Source organism: Megalops cyprinoides, chromosome 15 (assembly GCF_013368585.1).
Source record: "Megalops cyprinoides isolate fMegCyp1 chromosome 15, fMegCyp1.pri, whole genome shotgun sequence".
NCBI lineage: Eukaryota > Metazoa > Chordata > Actinopteri > Elopiformes > Megalopidae > Megalops > Megalops cyprinoides.
This window is the reverse complement of record NC_050597.1, coordinates 29,664,569-29,684,822: the sequence shown is the minus strand read 5'-3', so window position 1 is coordinate 29,684,822 and position 20,254 is coordinate 29,664,569. Positions and strand designations below refer to the sequence as shown.

The window sequence follows — 20,254 nt, the reverse complement described above, 5'->3', positions numbered from 1 at the left end:
GGAGTAATTTCACCTTTTCAGGTGAAATAGTGGCTAATGTATTTTTATTTTATGAAGTTAGGTATAGGTATTTCCTAACATTTCTCAGTGAGACAGGCAAACAGTGGAACCTTGAGTTTCATGGGAGCAACAGTACTTTTAAGTATATCTACAGTAAATGTTATTTATCAACAGTGCTGGAATTTGTAGTATATTCCCAAAGCAGAATATGAAGCTCTCATCTGGCACCATACCCTCTATATGAGTAGGCTAGCTATCTTTAGCTCTGTGTAGACTAAGTCATTGGTACATTTTTATTTATAAGGCCATACTGAGACAGGTCCCATCTTAGCTGTGTTCAGTACCTACATTGTCCAACAGACAAATTATAACTATCACCTGTGTTCTAAAAACTATGTATTTTTGATGTTGCCCCAAAGCATTCCAATCCCCCCCCCCCTTCCACTTAGAATGAGTTGCAGAAAGATATGAAATTACAGGAGCTTGTCTCACTGAATGACTATAAAGTTAGGGTTAAAAACATGATTGTTGATGATATTTCCTTAGTGACACCACCTTTCCCAAGCACAGTATGTTAACTGATGTTTTCTTTCAAACTGTAATGCCTTGTGTTTCATGCTGTAAATGTGTTATTCTTTGAAATGTCATGTGCTGCTATTTTTGGCCAAGTCTCTCTTGAAAAACAGATTTTTATCTCAATGAGGAGAGTACTACCATACCGGTAAAATGAAGGTTAAATAAATAAAATCTTTAAGTTTGAGGCTGGATAATAGGGGTTTGATATTATTCTTTTCTAATGTCAGAATTTATAATGGACTTTTCCAGGTCAAGACTGAAATGTGTACTATTTAAAGATGCTTTTCAAAGACAGGGAGCTAATTTTGTCACTCCCATTCTTAATTACCAGAAAATAGAGCATATTTTCCCACTTGGAGATGGAGTCAGGGGGCCAGCATGTTGTGTTTTACAGTAGCTGTCATTCAAACATGAAGATCAGGAACAGGGCAACAGACAATGCTCTGGCCATGTAGTCTTCTTTCTGTCTAAACCATCAGTTCCCAAACAGCTCTGAGAAGCACACTGGTGGTTTGATTTGTGTCATTAACCTAATTAGAGAATGTTAAATTTGTGTGGCTGTGTGTACATATTTCTGTAACGTTTTGGCAATCTGTCAGGCTCTGGAAAGAGTTTGATTCGTTCTCTATTGAAGAGGTTTTCCCTGTCTGGTTTTCGTTCTGCATACGACAGAGTGTATTTGTAGCCTCTGTTGATGTAATCTAATTTAGCGGATCATGCTCAGACTGCGGCTGTGTAATGATCCCCACGCCGACGGCTGCCGTGGTGATCTGGGTCCGCTTGAACCCGGAGCACATTAATCACACAGTCTCCAGCACTGTCTCGCCCCTCAGACACTCCCTCGCTTGTTAGCCGGCCCCATTGAGGAGGAGCCAAAGACCTCCTGAATAACATCTAGCCCCGCCTCTGAGCCCACATCCTGAGAGCTTGGCTGGGTTGCCATGTTAATGTGACACCAAAGTGCCCGATCAGGAAGATGTCCTGATGTCGCTCAGGGAAAATGCCTTAAAACGCATTATCTTAGTATTGTCTTGCAGCGTTGGCTAAGGGGAAAGGACTCTTAGCAATGACTGTAGGACCACTGCAGGCATTCTAACAACTTTCCCTCACTTTGGAAACGTGTAGTGCACATGTTTGCATGCATGTGCGCGAAGTGTCATGGAGTGTGTGTGTGTGTGTGTGTGTGTGTGTGTGTGTATATATGTGTGTGTGTTTAGTCCTCTCATGGAGCATGTGTTCCGCGGAATGTGTTCATTTGTGTGTGTGTGTGTGTGTGTGTGTGTGTGTGTGTCTTGTAGTGCATGGGGGAGGTCGTGTTGGCCCTCTTAGAATCGGGCGGCCATGGTCCAGATAAGGGAGAAGGCTGTCTGCTCCTGGCCACCGATACAAGATCAGCTTGCCCACCTTTAGTCCTAACCCCAATCATAAAGTGTGAAATGTTGATTCTGATTCAGGATCAGCTGCTAAGGTGCAGAAAAGTACCTACACTGGCGCCTGCAGACGGTCCTTGGAGAGAACATGTCACATCTGTCTGCCGGCCCGCCTTCCCCCTTCTCCTTCTCCCCCACACCCCCAGCCCTTCAAAAAACACACACAACTGACCCAATTAAACAGAGGGAGGAGAGCTGGGAGGGAGAGAGGGAGGGAAGGAGAGGGGAATAAAAATAAATCAGTTAGGGAGAAGTCCATAAAAGAGTGACCACATCTCTGCTGGAGTGGCACAGGAGCGTGGAGCTGCCTCAAAGAGAACCAGAGAAGGGACTGGGCGGGGGGGGAAGCATCGAGTCCCCTCCGGAGGGGGAGCAGTTGAGGGGGCTGCTCCTATACCAATACCCTTTTTTGAAGAGACTTAATCAGCACGGCGCACTGAACCCTGCAAGTTCATGTGATGTGTAGGGAGAGTCTTTGAGAGAGAGGGAGTCTGTCACACCTGCAGGCAGAGGCAGCGGCGCATCTGGAGTGGCGGGGGATTGGGAGGCAGCCCCTGGGGGGCCCGGAGGTGTGAGGGCGTGTCAGGGAGGGGGATAGAGCTCTGCGCAGGTTCCGCTGCCCGCCGCCTCTCGGGCACCATGCTGCTGTTCTTCAGGGAGGAGTGGGAGATGGAGGGGCTGCAGACCGTGGGCATTCTGCTAGTCATTGGCAGCTCCCTGAAGCTCCTGCACTTCCTGGGGCTCATCGATTTCTCCAGCAGAGGTAAGGGAGCTAGGGGTGGCATCGGGCAGGGCACAGGGCGCTCCCAGGGAGAGAGGAGAGGCAGACAAAAAGGGGGAGGGGTGGTTCCTGGAAACCTGCTGTTGTGCTGAGAAGTCACATAAAATCCATTTGGCGAGTGGTAACTTATCAGAGTGGTTTCAAAGAAACAGGTTGTGTGCCAAGAGCTTCTATATACAGTATTTAACTTCATGAGGTAAAGGAGCGGTATACCCTATGTAACCGAATAACAGCAACCAGAGGTAATAGAGAAAAGGAGAGGCTTTTAATCAATGCCGTGCAAGTTGTAGCCTGTGGGGGTATTGCAGCAGTTCAGATGGGAGATGGTCAGATGAAAGATTGTAGGTGTCTCCGTCTATGTTTAGGGAAGGCATGAAGTAACGATATGGATTTGATCAAGAAACTTTTAAAATCCAGTAGCAGTAAACAGTAGCTGGTGATGGGCATTTTTGTCTCATGATGAAAGGATTTAGATGGGTTGAGCTGAAGTACACAGATCTGTTGTATCACTGCACACTGCCTGCTATAGTACAGTTGGGAGATATTTCCATTCACACTTGATGGAGTCTTGAGCAGAGTATTGTTATGAGTCTGGTCTGCCCTGATTCACACTTTTAATCAAATAATTGATTGTTTCAAATGCAAATATTCAAATGCATCAACGATAAAATATTAATGCAGGATTAAATATATGTGACAAATTTGAGACAAAAAAGGAAGCAAGCTGTATTGTGGTTGGCTGAGGTACATGTTTGTGTAGTATTTAAAAAGCATCAAGCTTCAATATCTTCAAAATCTTATGACCCAGAACAACAAAAATGACTCACATCTGCTCTCAGGCACATTTCAAAACAAGTGTTCAAGCAGCTGAATTAAGACAGCCTCCGTGAAACAAGTATATGCGTCATACCAAAATGTTATTGTGACTAATCAATACTTCTAGATAATATTTTTATATAATGCTTCACTATAAGAAGTAGAATATAAAATAATACATTTATTAAAATAATATATTTTATAATACTATTTTGTAGTGTATAAATTTTTGTTGAATTGTTATTGTGTGCATGTGTATTGTAAAGTGTGAATTTAAGCAGTTAGTCCTACAGAGAGTCATTCATTTCCTGCTTTAAAAATTACATCTGCTAATCACCTATCCAAATGTAGACTCTCCCCTACCTCCTCCCTCTTTCCCCTATTTAGTGAATTCCCCACCCTTCCCCCATGTGTTCTGAGCTAAACAGTGCCACACTTGGTCAGCACACCCAGTGTGAGAGATTCCAGTTGGGTTAACTCAATCAATGGTGATGCATTAACATGACCTGGTTTTTAGATCCGTCATATTTCATATGGGCCACCTGAAGTGCATGCTGTGCTCTGTAGGGCACGGGAGTCACAGCAACAAAAATCTCATGCGTTGCACAGGTGTCAGGCGTAAGTAGCGCATTGGTTATCATCCCTGAATGGCTGCGCTTATTGCATTCTGTGTGTTCGGAGTATGATGTTTCCATGATGATTCCATGTTTATGCGTATTTCATGATCAAACCTACCTTTGCAAATTTTGCCATAATGCCAGCACCTCACCATGTTGCCTGATTTGGGAACAGTCAGTATTCTTGGACTAACAAGTATTCTGGACACAACAATGGCCAGATGGTGGCAGTAAGATCCTTGCCAGAATGGGATTAGCATCAATGTCTCTTCCTCCAGCTGTAAGAGCACAAGCTTTTAGTGTGAGATTCTGACTGGCACCCTGACTAGACATTACTTCTCCCCTTGGGGGTGAATAAGGAAGGTTTTGCCCCTGCAGTGCCACCTTTACAGCACCAAAGCACCACCCTGCTAAAGCACTATGCCACTACTCCTTCCTGGAAAGCAACTGGACTCTGCAGGAGCCACTGCTGTGGCCAGCATCATTTCCACGGCAGCCAAGGGCCACTTAAATCTTTGCAACCTCTGTGTCCTGGAGGTGTACAAAAAGGGCACTGAGCGTTGGCTGTGGTGTCAGGGGTCTGTGCCTGCGGGGCATGTGTGGTGCAGGGCTCAGATTGGCTGAAAATAGGCCCCAAAGCGCCAATCAGGCACCTCAGCTGAATGATTAAGTCAGTGCCCATGGAATTGCACTTCTGCTGTGTATGATTTATTGTCAGGGTGAGTCATGGTCAGATCGGCCTCTGTAAATATTAATACAGGTACTCTGTGTCCCTGCTGTTACTCAATAATTCAACTTCATGGACAGTTTGTGGAACTGTAACAGCGAGGCATATATATACGTACAAGTATAGTTTTGTTTTTATAGTCATTGTATTGATTTGTTTTAATGTTGTTATATGCACAAGTATGGTTGTATGTTGCACCTGTGTGTATGAGGTCTGTCTCTGTTAAATGGGCTCAGAGGACAGTGTGATAATCTTTTTACAGGGTGCACTTAATACTGGGTAAGATGCCAGATATCAGAACACACATAAACAAAAACGTGTATAAACAGACATGGACACACACACACACACACACACACACACACACACACACACACACGCACGCAAGGGCGGGCACACGCACACACACACACACACACACATGCACTCCCTCTCGCTCTCTCACGGGCTGAAGGCCGAGGCCTTGCTGTGCTTCCGGTGCCGTTAATCTGAAGCCCAGCAGTCTGCGTTATGGCTGGTCAGCCTCCAAGTGACGTGGATGAGATGGGCAAAAACAGGCTAGGATGGGCGGAGGAGAGAGAGAAAGAGAGCGAGAGAGAGAGAGGGGTACAAAAGGAGAGAAAAGGCAAGGCTGAGAGAGGGAAGAGTCTGGGGGACTGAGAGGTTGACTGAAAGAGCAAACTCCTCTTTAAACATGGCTTTCATTCCTCAGACAGCAGGAGCATTCTTCAAAAGCATAAAGGAGCTGGTCCCAAGGAGACACAGTGGAAAGAGTGAGTGTCCTGCTGCGGGTTTATTCTGTTGAGTATATCCCAGTAGAGGTTTCTCTGTAGGGTCTCTACCAGTCAAGGTCTATTCTACAGGGTCTAAGTAGCACAGTGAGGGCTGTACTCACGGTCTATTCTGTAAAGGCGAACAAGGTGGACAAGCTAATTTTCTGTATTCAACAACAGGTTTCTGGATGTCTTGATGTCATGGGATTCATGTCTGATGTCTTGATGTCATGGGATTCATGGTTGGGGACTGGGGTCTTAAGGGTTTGTGCTACAGTTCTGTGAAAGCACAGCATGCTGATTATAGATGTGCAACTGCAACTTGTACTTGAAGCCTTAGGTGATGTGCTTCTGTTGGAGGTGACCTGTGGGCATTGTTTCAGTTGGGAGGGTTAAGGAGTCAAGTGCCATTGGAGGCAGCGGCAGGGGTGGGTGTATGTGGACTGCAGTGGTGGAGTTGTGGAGTAGCAGTGGTGGCAGTACCGTCTTAACTCTTCTATAGACACTCAGACCCAGTCTCCACCTTTCACTGGGGCAAGACTGGAAACCACAACACAAGCATAGCACCATTACTGCCTAAGGAGAACAGAACAGAGAGAAAAATAGGAACAACACTAAGCAACATGGTTGGGATTGTGATTCCTTTATGATCACAGTGAGGTGTAACGGTCATTTATACCCCCCACTGCCCCCTCCTCGCCTGTTAACCCAGCTGGTGTCCACTTGCGTCCGATGTCCAGGGGTGAAATTAATTAAGGAATAGGATCTAAAGCCAGGTCAGCAAACTGCTACGCGCCAGGTTATGTGAATCCGCCTTGCATGCCTCAGAGCCTCGCATGACACTAAGTTTGCCATCTGGGAGTTTTACTATGAATGTGTGCATATGGGTGAGTGGGTGAGTCTGCTACTCCAGTGTTTCCTTGCATTCACCTTGCGGACTTGCGGGTCATCTTTCATTTCATATAGGTCAAAGGTCTGCTCACATGTCCCCCTCATCACTCCATCAAGTTATCTCTATACCCAGGGCTCACTCGTCAGCGCTGAAGGGGATGAAAACCCATATTCATGTGTACTCCACTGCTGTAATAGGGCGTAAAAGGGAGCTGTTGGTGAGATGTAAATTTGCATGCAGGGTTAGATGCATACATACCAAAGGCCTGATTTGATGCAGCGGTTGATGTTGTTGCCTTAGTCCTCTGTCATCAATTCAGTCAAATGAACAGAGGCAAAATGTGTTTGTGATTTGTACCATTGTAAAAAAAAAATGAAAAAAGGTTTTGGTGTCCTTGGAATGTCTATATTATGTATTTATTTGTTTCAATATTTATTTATCTGATTTATTTTATGTGTATATTACCCATATGCAAGGAACATCTGGGTAACTTACCTAAACAGAGGAAATTATTATTATTATATATTAAACAATACTAAACCACAGTTGGAATTTTTGTAGGGGGGCTTTTGTGCCACTTTAAACTCTGATTATTGTGTTTCATACAGAGCAATTATATAGAGCTATGGGGTTTATCACTGCTTATTTACAGTGAACTGTGTTGAAGGGAAAAAAACCTGGCAATCTCATGCACCCAGTCTGGCAACCTCAAACTCAATCTAACCCAACAGAGGGCTGCAGCTCTGCTCCTGGCTGGTAACAGCAGCATGAGCCATAAATCTGTTGTTGTCCAGTGTGAGGCAGCCAGCCAACTCTGACAGGTGTAGCAATTCTCAGAAACAAGACCTTACTGCATCTTTCAATGTCCAGACACAGCACACAGATACTGAGTCACTGGGCTTATGTTCCTGATTTTGATCTACTTTACAGGCTCACATTGCACACCATTGTATTGCCTATGTTTGCTTTAAATTTTGAGCCAAAGACAAGGCCACATTTCGATCCAGCTGGACCTTTGCCAGGACAATCAACGCAAACACATTCACATATATAAAGGCAATGGACATTTTTTCATTTTTTCACTTTTTCACATCACCTGAATTGCATCACAGTGAGAAGTAAGAATGTACATTGTGCTCATTAGATCATAATTTGCATGAATGTGTTGAGCAGTTGCCCAGAGAAATATTCATTCAAAGTGACAGATGAAAGGAAAAAAGATGAAAAAAACTAGAATCTTAACATGTGGGGCCTCTTACTTTATACATATAGCTAATGCTCTCCTTAGCAGCTAAACAATAATATGGGGATGCATTTAATCGCTACTTCTCACCTCTGTTTTACTTTATGTCCACCTTTTTTAACTCTCCTCCTTTATCATGGAACCTGAGGTAGCATATAGGTGAGGCAAATACTGACACACACACATACACTCACAATCACATGCACAGAATAAGTACAGCAATGTCCATAAATTAACACTTTCATGTAAGATCCTGAGTGGCTCAGTTGGTTAAACCACTTGGTGTTTCAAGAGCAGGCTGAGCCCTACAGCCCGGGTTAGATCCCAGCTGTAGCATATGCCAACAAAGACCAGGATCTCACGGCAGAGGAATAAACTGGTTTCATTTTGCCAGGGATACACAAGTGGGATGGACAGCCAGGGACTGGTCTGTCCCATTGCTCATCAGTGACCTCTGTTGGTCAGTTGGCACCCACAGTCTGCCTGTATAAAGCTGCACATGGAGTATCTTCCTCCACCTCAAATTTGCGTAAGCTTGGCATGGGGACTACAGTGTATAAAGAAGATATATTGGCATCACATGTTTCGGAGGAGAGCTTGTGTTTGCCTAATCCTCCCAGACTGTCAGTGGGGGTTGCAAAGATGGGGTGGCATTATTGATAGGAACTAGGGGGAAACATAAATAAAAAATGAAAATAATGAAAATAAATCCATTCATCTGTGAAATCCTTTCTGTAGTATACTATAAAAGACACTGTATTCACTCATGTAGGCAACACACAGTTCATGTTAAGAAGTATGTGGTGTGGGACTCAAACGGATGGCAGGTCTTGCTTTGCATGTTACCAGGTTGGTTTCATTGCATGTGAGTTTATCCAGCACATAAATCATGCCCAGTGATTCTAACTGCTCAAAAGCATGGCCTCCGCATGCTAAGCTTGCTCCACAGATTCCCAATGCATGGGCCAGATATTCAGCAGCGGAACCTCCTAGACAGGGTGGAAGAAACACTGGAGCTGAATGTCTGGTCATAATAAAACATCTGTGTTTACTCTGCTCTACCAAGGGCGCCAAGGGCTGTTCTCTGAAAAATGATCAGTAGTTCACTTCTCAGTAGCAACAACATTTAACACAGCATGTAACAAACGTGCTTGAAGGCTGCCTAAAGTTGAGTTAGAAAATTGAAACTCCTGGAAAAAGTGAAAAATTATTTGAAAATGAATCCCAGGGAAGCCTTGGTGGAGTTACAAAGAACACACCCAAGTAGATGCCCCTAACAATGCTGGTTTATATATTCTTGGTATATGCAACCAATCTCCCTGGTTTTACTTTCTCACAGAACTACCCTTGGTGCCCTTTAATATGTGTCATGCATTCAGTGTTGAGGCCATGCAGCCATACGAATGTAGCTGTCGCTGTGCGAATGTTTTGAAAATTTATCATGCCCATATGTACTTGCATGCGCGAGTGCGTGCACCTGTGTCTGTGCGCGCTTGCACACGTGAGGGCCTGTTCGCTCCACTCTGTTTAACCTCTCTGCTGTGGTTGGTGACTTACAGGTAATCCTCCTTCCAGCCAAAGCAAAAAAACCATAAAACAGAGATTCCTCAAACTGCTGCCCTGCTGCGGGCCCAGCGCCGCCCCCTCAGTCAGTCAATGCAAGTGCCTCTTTGCTTTATTCCACCCTGTCTGTTTATGCGTCTCCTCCCCTCACCCTCCACTGTCCTGCTGAACACACCAACAGCCGGGGGGGGGGTGGGGGCATAGCCGTGTTTATGTGGATCTGGATATATGTTACCCCCCCCAGGGGCAGAATAGGTCTGACAGAGCGTGAGGCAGAAGGTGTGAAGGGCTGGCGGTTTCCAGCATCTCCCCGGAAGGGCCGAGTGATGTCGCGTCTGCGTCAAGGTGCAGCAACTGTGTCAAGCGCTGTATGTGGCACAGGAGAGGGGCGAGTGGTGCTAACAGCCCTTCAGCACCAGCTCAGCAGGGCATTTAGACCCTCTGGGGCTGAGGGCAGATTGCAGGATGCCTCATTGGGCCAGATATCTTGGACAGTAGCTCTCCATTAGCCAGCATCGGATAAATGAGTTTGCACTGCTCACCATATAGACAATACACACACAATGGGACAGACTGTCCTTTATCACAATTGATTGTTTGATTTCTCAGAACATGTGGCTTGTTTTATTGCTGGTAACTTGGTCGCTGTGGGGTTGTAATTTGCTTATTGACTCTTTTGTCAAATGACAGTAACTACAGACTGTGTATTCAGGCAGTGCATCCAATCATCTTGTTTTACTTTGAGCCATAGATGGCGTCTTGTTTGTTGAGTTGGTTTTTTGTTTGATTCTTCAGACCATTTGAAGCAAACTTGACAGATTCTGGACTAAGTCCAGTTAATGTGTTACTGAAGAGCATAAATGCAGGTCAGCTCTTTGAAACTGTAGTTATGACATTTCTGCTAAATTGCAATCATCATATTTCAATGCAGAAGGAACATCTTGCAATGGCCTTGGCACATGAATACCTTATAAATACTAAAACAAGCATCTATCAGGACTGTGTTGACTCAAAACATGTTTCAGAACAGTTAGCTTTAGAGAAAGGGTACATGAATGTGCAGCTTGATCTTTCCAGTTGAACCTAAGACACTTTCCTGTCTAAAGGAAAACATACTGTTCCACCGTCCTTTCATGCTTAACAATGAGAACAACAAGGTCTGTAGTGCCAAACATGACTCTTACATTGACTCTTACATTACATGGACCCTTATTCACAATGCCTTACAGAAAGTTGCAAATCATACTAACAGTCAATAAAAGGCTTCACTCCTCCTCACTTACTTAATATTTGTTTGTATCTGATAGGGAAATTTATGAATCTAAATCTATGAAAGTATCTAAACCTATGAAAGTAGCATCTAACTTGTTTCCAGACTCACAGTAACTTTCCAAACATTTTCCACATGATTCTGCTGAATTCACTTGCTTGCAAGTGAATGAGCTAGCTAACAAGCTTGTTTGTGAGACATCTTTTGTTTATTTCTTAACTTTACACAGTAGAGTTCAATTGTTGGCTTACTATGAGAACTGCTTGCTACTCTAAAGAGATGGAAACATCTCAATCTTTAGTAACTTAAATGAACTCTTAGTGATATGGAATGAATCAGTCGTAATATTTATGTTTGTGATGACATGAAAATGATATATGGAAATTCCATTTACCCATGCTATATGAGTGGCTACTGTCACAACTGGAATGCAAACTGACAAGTAGGAACAAAGGATCGGAACTCATAATACATTTCTCTTAGTTTAAGGACTAATGGACAGAATGAGTAAAGCCAATATTTCACGTGCATGATATTTTTTAAAAAATGTATATTAGATTCTAGCAAGTTTTAATGCAAGCCATGTGGTAAACTGATTTCATGTATGTTCTCCAGGGCACAAAACATTTTGTGAAATTTTTGATATTTCATCTCAAGCCTATTAAATACTGTCTTGAAACCTGCATCATTAGCTTTCAAACCTTTCAATCTTTAACTGTAAGACAATGCTGGCACAGTGTTTTCAGCACAGTTGTCATTTTACAATTCTCCACTAGTAACAGTAGCTAAATGTGACAGACGTCAGGGCAGACCGCTTCCGAACTGTGGTGGAGAGCCATATCAATGTGTCACTGTCTCCCACAGACAGCATTGAGGATGACTTTGAGCTCTCCACTGTCTGCCATCGGCCCGAGGGTCTGGACAAGCTGCAGGAGCAGACCAAGTTCACCAAGAAGGAACTGCAGGTCCTCTACCGAGGATTCAAGAATGTGAGTGTCCCCTTCTGTCCTGCTGTCTCCTACCTCTTTTCCCATGGACCCTGCATGTCCAGTCCTCCACCAGCATTCATTCTTTATCATTTCTTTAAAGAAATTAAGAGTTATAAAATTCCTTCCATATTACATTTACATTTACATTTAGGTCATTTGGCAGACGCTTTTATCCAAAGCGACTTACAAGTGAGGAACAGCAAGTAAGCTACAGTAGTGTAGGAGAGCTTGGAGTAAGCTTTAAGTGCAACCAAAACAACTAACCTCAACTAAATAAGTCAAGAAAAGTAGAAAACAAAGGTAAACGAGGTGAACACACAAAGATAGACAGGCAGAGGAGACAAACAAGTAGTGACAGGAGAAAGAAGTGTGAGGCAGAAAGTACTACTCCCATTGTAGTTTCATATTTAGGCATGATGATAACTATCTATGATATCTATCTTTCATATTGAGGTTGACATGGTATTGTAAGTCGTCCAAGGTAAGAACTTGGTGAGTGTAATAATAACCATGAGCATAATGATGACGATGACATTAGTAACAATGATAATAACAGCAGTAAATCAAGTTGTTGTTGATAAGAAGTAGGGGATTGGTTAGTGAAATGGGGACTGACCAGCCAATCATTTGAGTCTTGCTATATTGCTGTGACTTCCTGTGTACTGCATGCAATGTCCTTCCTAACTCAGATCCTCCACATGGATATGAAAAGTCTGATTGATACATAGCTGGCTGGGTGCAGTGAAATGATAAAGTGCTCATTTGTGGGATGGCATTTGTTTCCCAGGCCAGTTATGTTGTGTGTGCTCTCTCTCTCTGCTTTAGGAATGCCCCAGTGGAGCGGTCAATGAAGAAACCTTTAAGATCATCTACTCCCAGTTTTTCCCCCAGGGAGGTGGGTGTTTCTTACCTTATCCCCAGCCCTCTCATCTCAGGTTTAGGGTTAGATCAGGGGTTTATGTTTAAAATGTTTCATCAATTTATGACCAAAAAAGAACACCATATTCATAAAGAGAATCCAAGCCATTCCTTTCCTGTGGTCTTTAGGGTCTTTAGTGTATCAAGCATCATGTCAAACCTGGTTTTGAACAGGGTCTCTGCTTTGTCTTTTAATAATGGTGTGCTATTCCATGCATTAATAAATGCATGAATACTGGATGTGGCTAAATACTTTGGACACTGGATATATATGGGTAAGTGTGAAATTTACCTTTATCTAATTCCCACCCATGCCTTCTTGTTTTGCTGACAGAACTTGAGAGAGCCTCTCTAGTCCACTTTATTAATCCCTGTAAACATGTAAAAAGCAATCAAACCTGCCCTGCTCTTAGTCTCATATTCATCCATGTTTGGGAGCTTTGGAATCTACTTAGATTTAGATTCAATGAAAGCACATCTATGTGTCTGAATGTAAGTATCAAGCAAGTATTACTTTTTTTTACTGATGACATTTTTCTTATTTTCATCAGCTCCAAAAATCACTGTAAGCAATGAAAAAATTAATCTAGAATGGTGTGGGCCTTAGTTTGATATAGTGCCTCTGAATAGATAAGGTTTTAAATAATTTTTCAAAAAGCAAAGAGCCTGACTCGAGATGACATTTTAATTAGGTAAGTCATTTTTTTCTAATGATCAAGGCTACTTCTTGTTAATACTTAGCTATTTTTGGTGTGGGTGATATATTCCAGAGAAAGACTTCATAAAAAATGGATGGAGACTTATTCAAACAATGTGAACCTTTCTTTTTTCCAGATTCAAGTACATACGCTCATTTCCTGTTTGAAGCGTTTGACACTAACAAGAATGGATCTGTTAGTTTTGAGGTGAGATCTATTTCTGTGTTTACCTTGGGGAGCCTGGGGCAAGCTTCTGTGCAGCACTGAGGAAGTAGTCTCGACTGCATTCAGTTCAATGCTCCCCCAGGAATTTGCTGTAAGTGGACTTTGCATCTGGGACCTCCTTAATGTATTATGTGGTGAGCAGCTAGAAGTTTGAAATTGTATTCTTCAGAAAGAAGCTTTGGCTCATGGGAAATGTCATCTCCACACTCCTGTTCTGTTAGAAACATGTCAATCCCTCTCTGTCACAGGACTTTGTCGCTGGGCTGTCCATCATCCTCAGAGGGTCCATTAACGATCGCCTGAACTGGGCTTTCAACCTCTACGATCTCAACAAGGACGGCTGTATCACCAAAGAGGTGTCTGCACTTGCAGCCACACACCCCACAGACACAGGAATGCCTGTCTTCACACAGTACTTCTCAGGACATTACACACACGTCCCCTTTAGAGCAATATGTGCACAGAGTAGCTGAATCACTAGTGCTACAACACATAAAACTATAGCCAGGATACAGCTAATGTTAAAACACATAAGCCAGATCATTACTACTTCTAAAACTATGGGGCGCCAAATGTAACATCTTTTTTCGTGGACAGAATGCCTTCTGTGCTACAAAACGCATAAATTCCGTCCACGAAAGCAAAGGCTGCTGGCACTTTCATAGACATCAGTGTTTTGCCTTCGCAGACAGAATGCTTTCTGTGCTACGAAAAAAGGTCTGTTACATTTGGCGCCCCATATAAAACACATACAAACATAGCCGTATCACTGCTACTGATAAAACACGTAAAACTACAGCCAGATTACAGCTACTGCTATAACACATAAATCATAGCCATATTAAAGATACTGCTAGAATACGTAAACCGTAGCTTGCTACTGCGAAAACACATAAACTCTAGCCAGATTACAGCGACTGCTAGAGCACCTAAAACCACAGCCAGATTACACATAGGCTACTGCTAAAATACATCAGACCGTAGCCAGATTACAGCTACAGCTAGAACACACTACATTTACATTGATTCATTTAGCAGACGCTTTTATCCAAAGCGATTTACATAGGTCACAGTTCTTCACAATGTTATCCATTTACACAGCTGGATATTTACTGAGGCAATTGTGGGTTAAGTACCTTGCCCAAGGGTACAGCAGCACCTGCTGAACCTGTAACCTTTCGGTTATGAGTCCTGCTCCTTAACCACTACACTGCCGCCCATCACATAAAACCGTAGCCAGATTACAGCTACTGCTAAAACACATAAAACCACAGCCTCCTACTGCTAAAGCCAGATCATTGCACTTGCTAAAACACATAAACTCTGGTCAGATTATTGCTATTGCTAACATACATAACCGGTAGCCACAAAGCTTGTAAGGCAAAGGAAATTCCCAAAATCTGTATCTGAATTTTTATTCATGCATCTTGCAAAATTACATGTTACTTTTGAAAATCAAACTTACTGAACACTTAAACAGAAATAATTTAGTCAACATTTTGACACAAAATCTTTCCAAAAAGCTAACACTGATTTAAAGTACAAATCTGGTAACCATGCATTCTCACAGCAAAACCGTGTGCTTCAAAAGTCTTACGTGACACAGTTTTGTGTTTCATTTGTAAAAAGTTCTCATTATCAGAAAAAGCAAATGCCCAAATCTCACTTCCTCCTCCTGGTTTTTATTTAGTCAGTGATCTGGCCAAACATTTGATGTTGTGGGGTTTTTTTCTAATGCCCTGCTCTCTGCCCTTTTACTGCACATCCTAGGAGATGATGGACATCATGAAGTCAATCTATGACATGATGGGGAAGTACACCTACCCCTGCATGCAGGAAGACGCCCCCAGGGAACATGTTGAAAACTTCTTCCAGGTAACGGCGGTCACCAGCCAGGCTGGCTCATTGCCTTCCCATCAGCACTCTCATCATCTGCCCAGGTCACAGCAAGATCTGCTCACAAACAGTCAGGCTGTTATGAAAGACTGTTATGAAATCTTCAGGCTGTTTTCACTCTGACTTTCATTCTCCACTCTTAAAAAGGATAACAGATATGCAGCATGTGTTGCAAAATGTACATTGCTGTGTTGTTTGGGAGTAGATCCAATATGACCTAACCCTTAGTGCACATACAGCAGTAGTTTATTAATCAAACACGACCCTCTTTAGCATGGAATTACTGTAGCACCACAGTGAACTACATTTTTTTCATTTACAGACAATTATAAGATGTTCTCTGTAAAGTTTAACTTTACTTTACTCACTGTTGTGTAATCTCTTAACTCAAACCTTATTGATCCCAAAAAAAAGTGTTAAGAATGGAGAACTGTATGCATTGGTCATGGTGTATTAAAATATTACTGCATGCTGCTGTATATCATTACATTTGTTGTTAAATTTGTTTAAAAAAATACTTTTTACCAGTGCATAATATTTATAACCTGAGTTGCATTCATCTATTTTTCAAATCAGAAAATGGACCGTAACAAGGATGGAGTGGTCACTATCGAAGAGTTCATCGAATCATGCCAAAAGGTATGTGTTCTGAATCAGAATGGGAAGCTTATTGACCTTCACCAACAAAGTTTAATTTTAATCCCACTTTGTTGGGACATAAAATTTACATTTATTCATTTGGCAGACACGTTTATCCAGAGCTTACATAGGTTACGGTTCTTTACAATGTTATCCATTTATATAGCTGAGGTAATTGTGGGTTAAGTGCCTTGCCCAAGGGTACAGCAGCAGTGTCCCAACGGGGATTGAACCGGCAACCTTTCGGTTACAAGTCCTGCTCCTTAACCATTGTGCTACACTGCCACCCCAACATCACAGACACAATTCATTGAAGAAACACAACAAAACAAACAAATACCCCACCCCATTAAAACAGACAAAAACCTTCACAGAGAATGAGAGAGAAGAGAGAGAAAACAACCTGTTTGCATTGTCTAGACAAGACATTTGCTAGCTGTGGGGCAGCGAAAGTGCAGCCTTTTGAATGGTTCCAGGAAATGAATCTGACATTAACAGGGTTTTCACTGTATGAGGGGGGGAGCTCCAGCCAGCTATATCTGAGAGTCTGCCTTTGAAGCAGGTGAAGGTATTTTGTTCCAGCTGATGCTAATGTCTGTCCTCCCTTTCCCCAATCCTTAGGATGAAAACATCATGCAGTCCATGCAGCTCTTCGACAACGTCATTTAGGAGGAATTTCCACGGAGAAGGGCATGGCCAATGCGAGCCCTGCACACGTGTAGCCCGGACTCCTCACTGGCCCACATGCCCGTCCCATCCCTCCTAAACTCCACCCCACCCCACCCTGCCCCATCAACCACCAGTGAGGGGCTTTAGTTCAGTTTCTTTCCATACCCCAGAGACATGGAGGTGAGGGAGATGGGGAGGGGCCTGGTGAACTGGGAAAGAGGTTTTTTATTTTGATCCTCATTTTATTCTTGTTCTTGGAAGAGCTGTCATATTGGATGGTCACCAGAGGGTGCCCCTATCCTCCTTGAATTGGGGGAGGGATTCCAGCATCTCAAGGACCACAGAAACATTTGGAAAGGGATCAACTGAATGGCCCAGGATGTAACATGACAAAATCACAGATGGCAGTAATATTTCCAATAGACTGATTTTTAAACAGCATGATGTCACCACTAACCTACACTCTTAAGTATTTAGCAAGATGCTCCAAAGCCTGCCTGCTATTCTGTCTGTCTGTCCACTGGTGCCTCACTCTTACCTTGTGTGTGTGTGTGCTTGTCTGTATGTGTGGGTATGTGTGCATGTTGTTTTAGTGTGTCAGGCTTTCTTGCCATCACTCTGAAGGCCAGAGTCCCTTTACCCCTACACTGGTACTCTGATAGTGCACATAACTCTTCATTCCTAAAGGCTTTTCCTTTGCTGAGTCATGTATGAGCCATGAACTCCATGTCTGTTGATGCTCTCTGGCCGCTGTCACTCTTGCCCAAACCTGTGGTCACAATCTTGATGATTTCCTATATACCTGTGTGCTACAGAATAATGACAATAACGAATGCCATGCTGATGGTTACCAATGGTGGCATTAATAGAAATAGAAATGTTCAATATAATCCGTTAAAAGGTGATGTGGGTGTCCAAGTCATAACATGGCCTAGTATACTAAAACTACAGTTAGCTATCTCCTTTATACCTTCGTCTCCACTCTCCCACTTTCATCTCTTGAAAGACTGCAGTACTTTGACAGTGTGTGTGAGTGTGGGGAGGGGGGTGTTTAAGGTAGCATGTGTGGCAGGGAGGCATGTAGTCATTAGTATTAGACACCAGCAATGTCTGTCCCATAACCTGTTCCCCCCACACCCTGTCACCTCTGTCCCCCTGTACCAGAGACACCAAAGACACTTCAGTCTGAGAGTGACATCTGACTCCGCCAGCCAATCAGGTCTCAGTGCTGACAGTCCCAAAAGTCACACAGGATAGCAGATTGATGTGGCATGGCTGAGGAAACATAGTGAGAGTAGAGGAGTTACAGATACAGTGAAAGAGAGAGAGGGAGAAAGACAGAGGAAAAAGGCAGACCTCACACATTGCACAGACTTCATCTCCACATGACATAGGAAGGAGCTGGCATCTCCAGTCTGCCTGCGCTGTCAGGGAAAAGGACTCTGGTTCCTCTCCAAATCTCATACTGCAGTCCAGCAGAGCCAGGCCCTATCCCTAAAGCAGCAGAATAAGTAAAGTAAGAGTCTATATAAACTGATGTGGTTTGTTAATTAGGGTTAATAAAGACTGTTACCTCATACAGGCATATACTTGTAATGCACAGTCAAAAAAGTGAAAAACCTACCAAACTTCTTCAAGATTTTCACAGGGTGGGTTAGGGGTGGATTTATACCAATATAATGGCCTACACAGATGTTTGGTCAAAATCAAGGTTTTACAGTTACCGAAATGATTGGAAAGGGAGTGTTGAGGTGTTCTCCCACATTTAGTTCTAAAGCAGAGGACCAAAGAGTTTATTTCCATAAAATGTGGGCCCTCAAAGAGTACCACCATTTTTTATTTACACAAAAATGTTTTGCATGTTCCAGTAACAGTATGTTTCTTTCATGTGTCTGTCTGCATAACCCATGGCTTTCTAGGAAATAATTCTGAATTATTTTGTGCTTCTCTGACACTTTTTGGTGTTAACTATGTGATGGGGGAAATGTATTGCTGACAAATAGTGGAGACTGAGGTAGATGAATGAGTAAAAAAAACACACATCCCTGAAATGGTTACTTAAACAAATATGCTTGAAAAGAGTGGGATGGCATGAGCAATAATTCAGCCGTTTTAACCCTCGGCTCTTCTTGTGACAAATTTACATTATCTGTTATGGAATGTATGCGCTGGTCTGACATGTAAAGGGTTGCACTTCTGCCAACACCTGATACCAGAGAAGTTTCATTTCAGCATTAGCATGACAATGGGCAGTGTTCAAGAATCTACAAGCCAGCACAACCATTTCCCAGGAACTTATGATATGTTGGGACAATGGGCATCATTGGTGGCTTCTTCTTCCTCACTGAGACAGTGACCAGGTGACACCCCAACTGCCCCCCACCCCCACAACCCCCCTACCCCTGTCATGTGGACCCAGACTGTCACAATGTCACTTACGGGAGTTTGGTGACCAAGAGTACGGTGTCAACCACTTGATGCTCCATCCGTGGCCCTTTAAAAATTTGTGTAAATGTACCTCTTTGAAAGGGACAATAGATTAACTAATCGTAGAATGGCTAGAATTTGTGGTCCCATTTTTTTTTCACTCCTTGCAGACATTGTAAACCTAGCAGCTAACAAGGTATTTCTGTAGGATTTCAGCTTGCTCAACACCAAGACCATGGCTCTACAGTAGGGAATCCTGGCCCTCTGCATGGGTCAGAGTTCTTGGAAAACTTCCCAGAGATGGAGAAACACAGTCTGTTTGCTTCAGTGGCATCCTGTCAGCAGTGCCATCTGAGGCAGTTCTCTTCCCACTCAGTACCAGAAAAATCCATATTTACTAGCAAGTCACTGAATAAGGGTGACAAGGCAATGCAGACATTGTCCTGCTTTTCTGACCGCCATTAGCAATCTGAATGATTTATATACAGTTATATAGAGTAGAAGTTATAAACAGAGCTGCACTTCTGGAATGATTGTCAAGGGATTGGGTCAACAGTAATGGAGGCAACATCAAATATAACCTGCACTCTCTTTCCAAACCTGTTCAGTACTTGCAGTGTGAGACGGTTTATCTCCTCTTTTGTTTTGGGGACGGGGGGGACAGGGGGGACGGGGGGGGGGGGGGGTGGGGGTCTTGTCCAGATTGCTTCCTCGCCATAGTTAACTCCCATTACTGACCACAAGTGATCCCTGTCAATGTTCGCATGTATTGTGTCAAGAACAAGGAAAACTAATAACCCATTGTACTTACCGTGTGTCTAGCTAGCTAGCCTCAACTAGCTTCTTTGCATTTCAAATATGTATATTTTGTACAGAGACAACAATAAAATCACAGTTGCTATGCACACATGTGTGGATTGACTGATGTAACTGTGGATTGTCATGATCATGATTTTTTTATATTTCTATGTTTTATTATGTTAGAGCATTTGCCTAAAATACAATAAATATCAGACAGAATCAGTAGACACAATCATAATAGTATTTTACAAAAAGGCATTTAAATTTATGTTGGTATTAGCATCATATATTGGTGCTTTAGATC

At 43.0% G+C, this 20,254-nt stretch overlaps 1 protein-coding gene across 2 annotated transcripts in view; it reads left to right on the top strand.

The window, feature by feature from the left end:
- Positions 1-18,630, top strand: part of LOC118789729 (Kv channel-interacting protein 2) — a 171,778-nt gene extending 153,148 nt beyond the window's left edge. The window contains exons 2-9 of one of the 2 annotated variants that reach the window (XM_036546302.1): positions 9,415-9,517; positions 11,557-11,677; positions 12,503-12,572; positions 13,430-13,500; positions 13,767-13,874; positions 15,289-15,393; positions 15,991-16,053; positions 16,675-18,630. In XM_036546302.1, the coding sequence (XP_036402195.1) occupies positions 9,415-9,517; positions 11,557-11,677; positions 12,503-12,572; positions 13,430-13,500; positions 13,767-13,874; positions 15,289-15,393; positions 15,991-16,053; positions 16,675-16,722 (689 nt within the window). In that variant the 3' untranslated portion in view covers positions 16,723-18,630. Of the gene's footprint in view, positions 1-5,563; positions 5,721-9,414; positions 9,518-11,552; positions 11,678-12,502; positions 12,573-13,429; positions 13,501-13,766; positions 13,875-15,288; positions 15,394-15,990; positions 16,054-16,674 lie in introns of those variants that run through there. The other variant, XM_036546301.1, reaches the window with a different exon arrangement.
- The last annotated feature ends 1,624 nt before the right edge of the window (positions 18,631-20,254 follow it).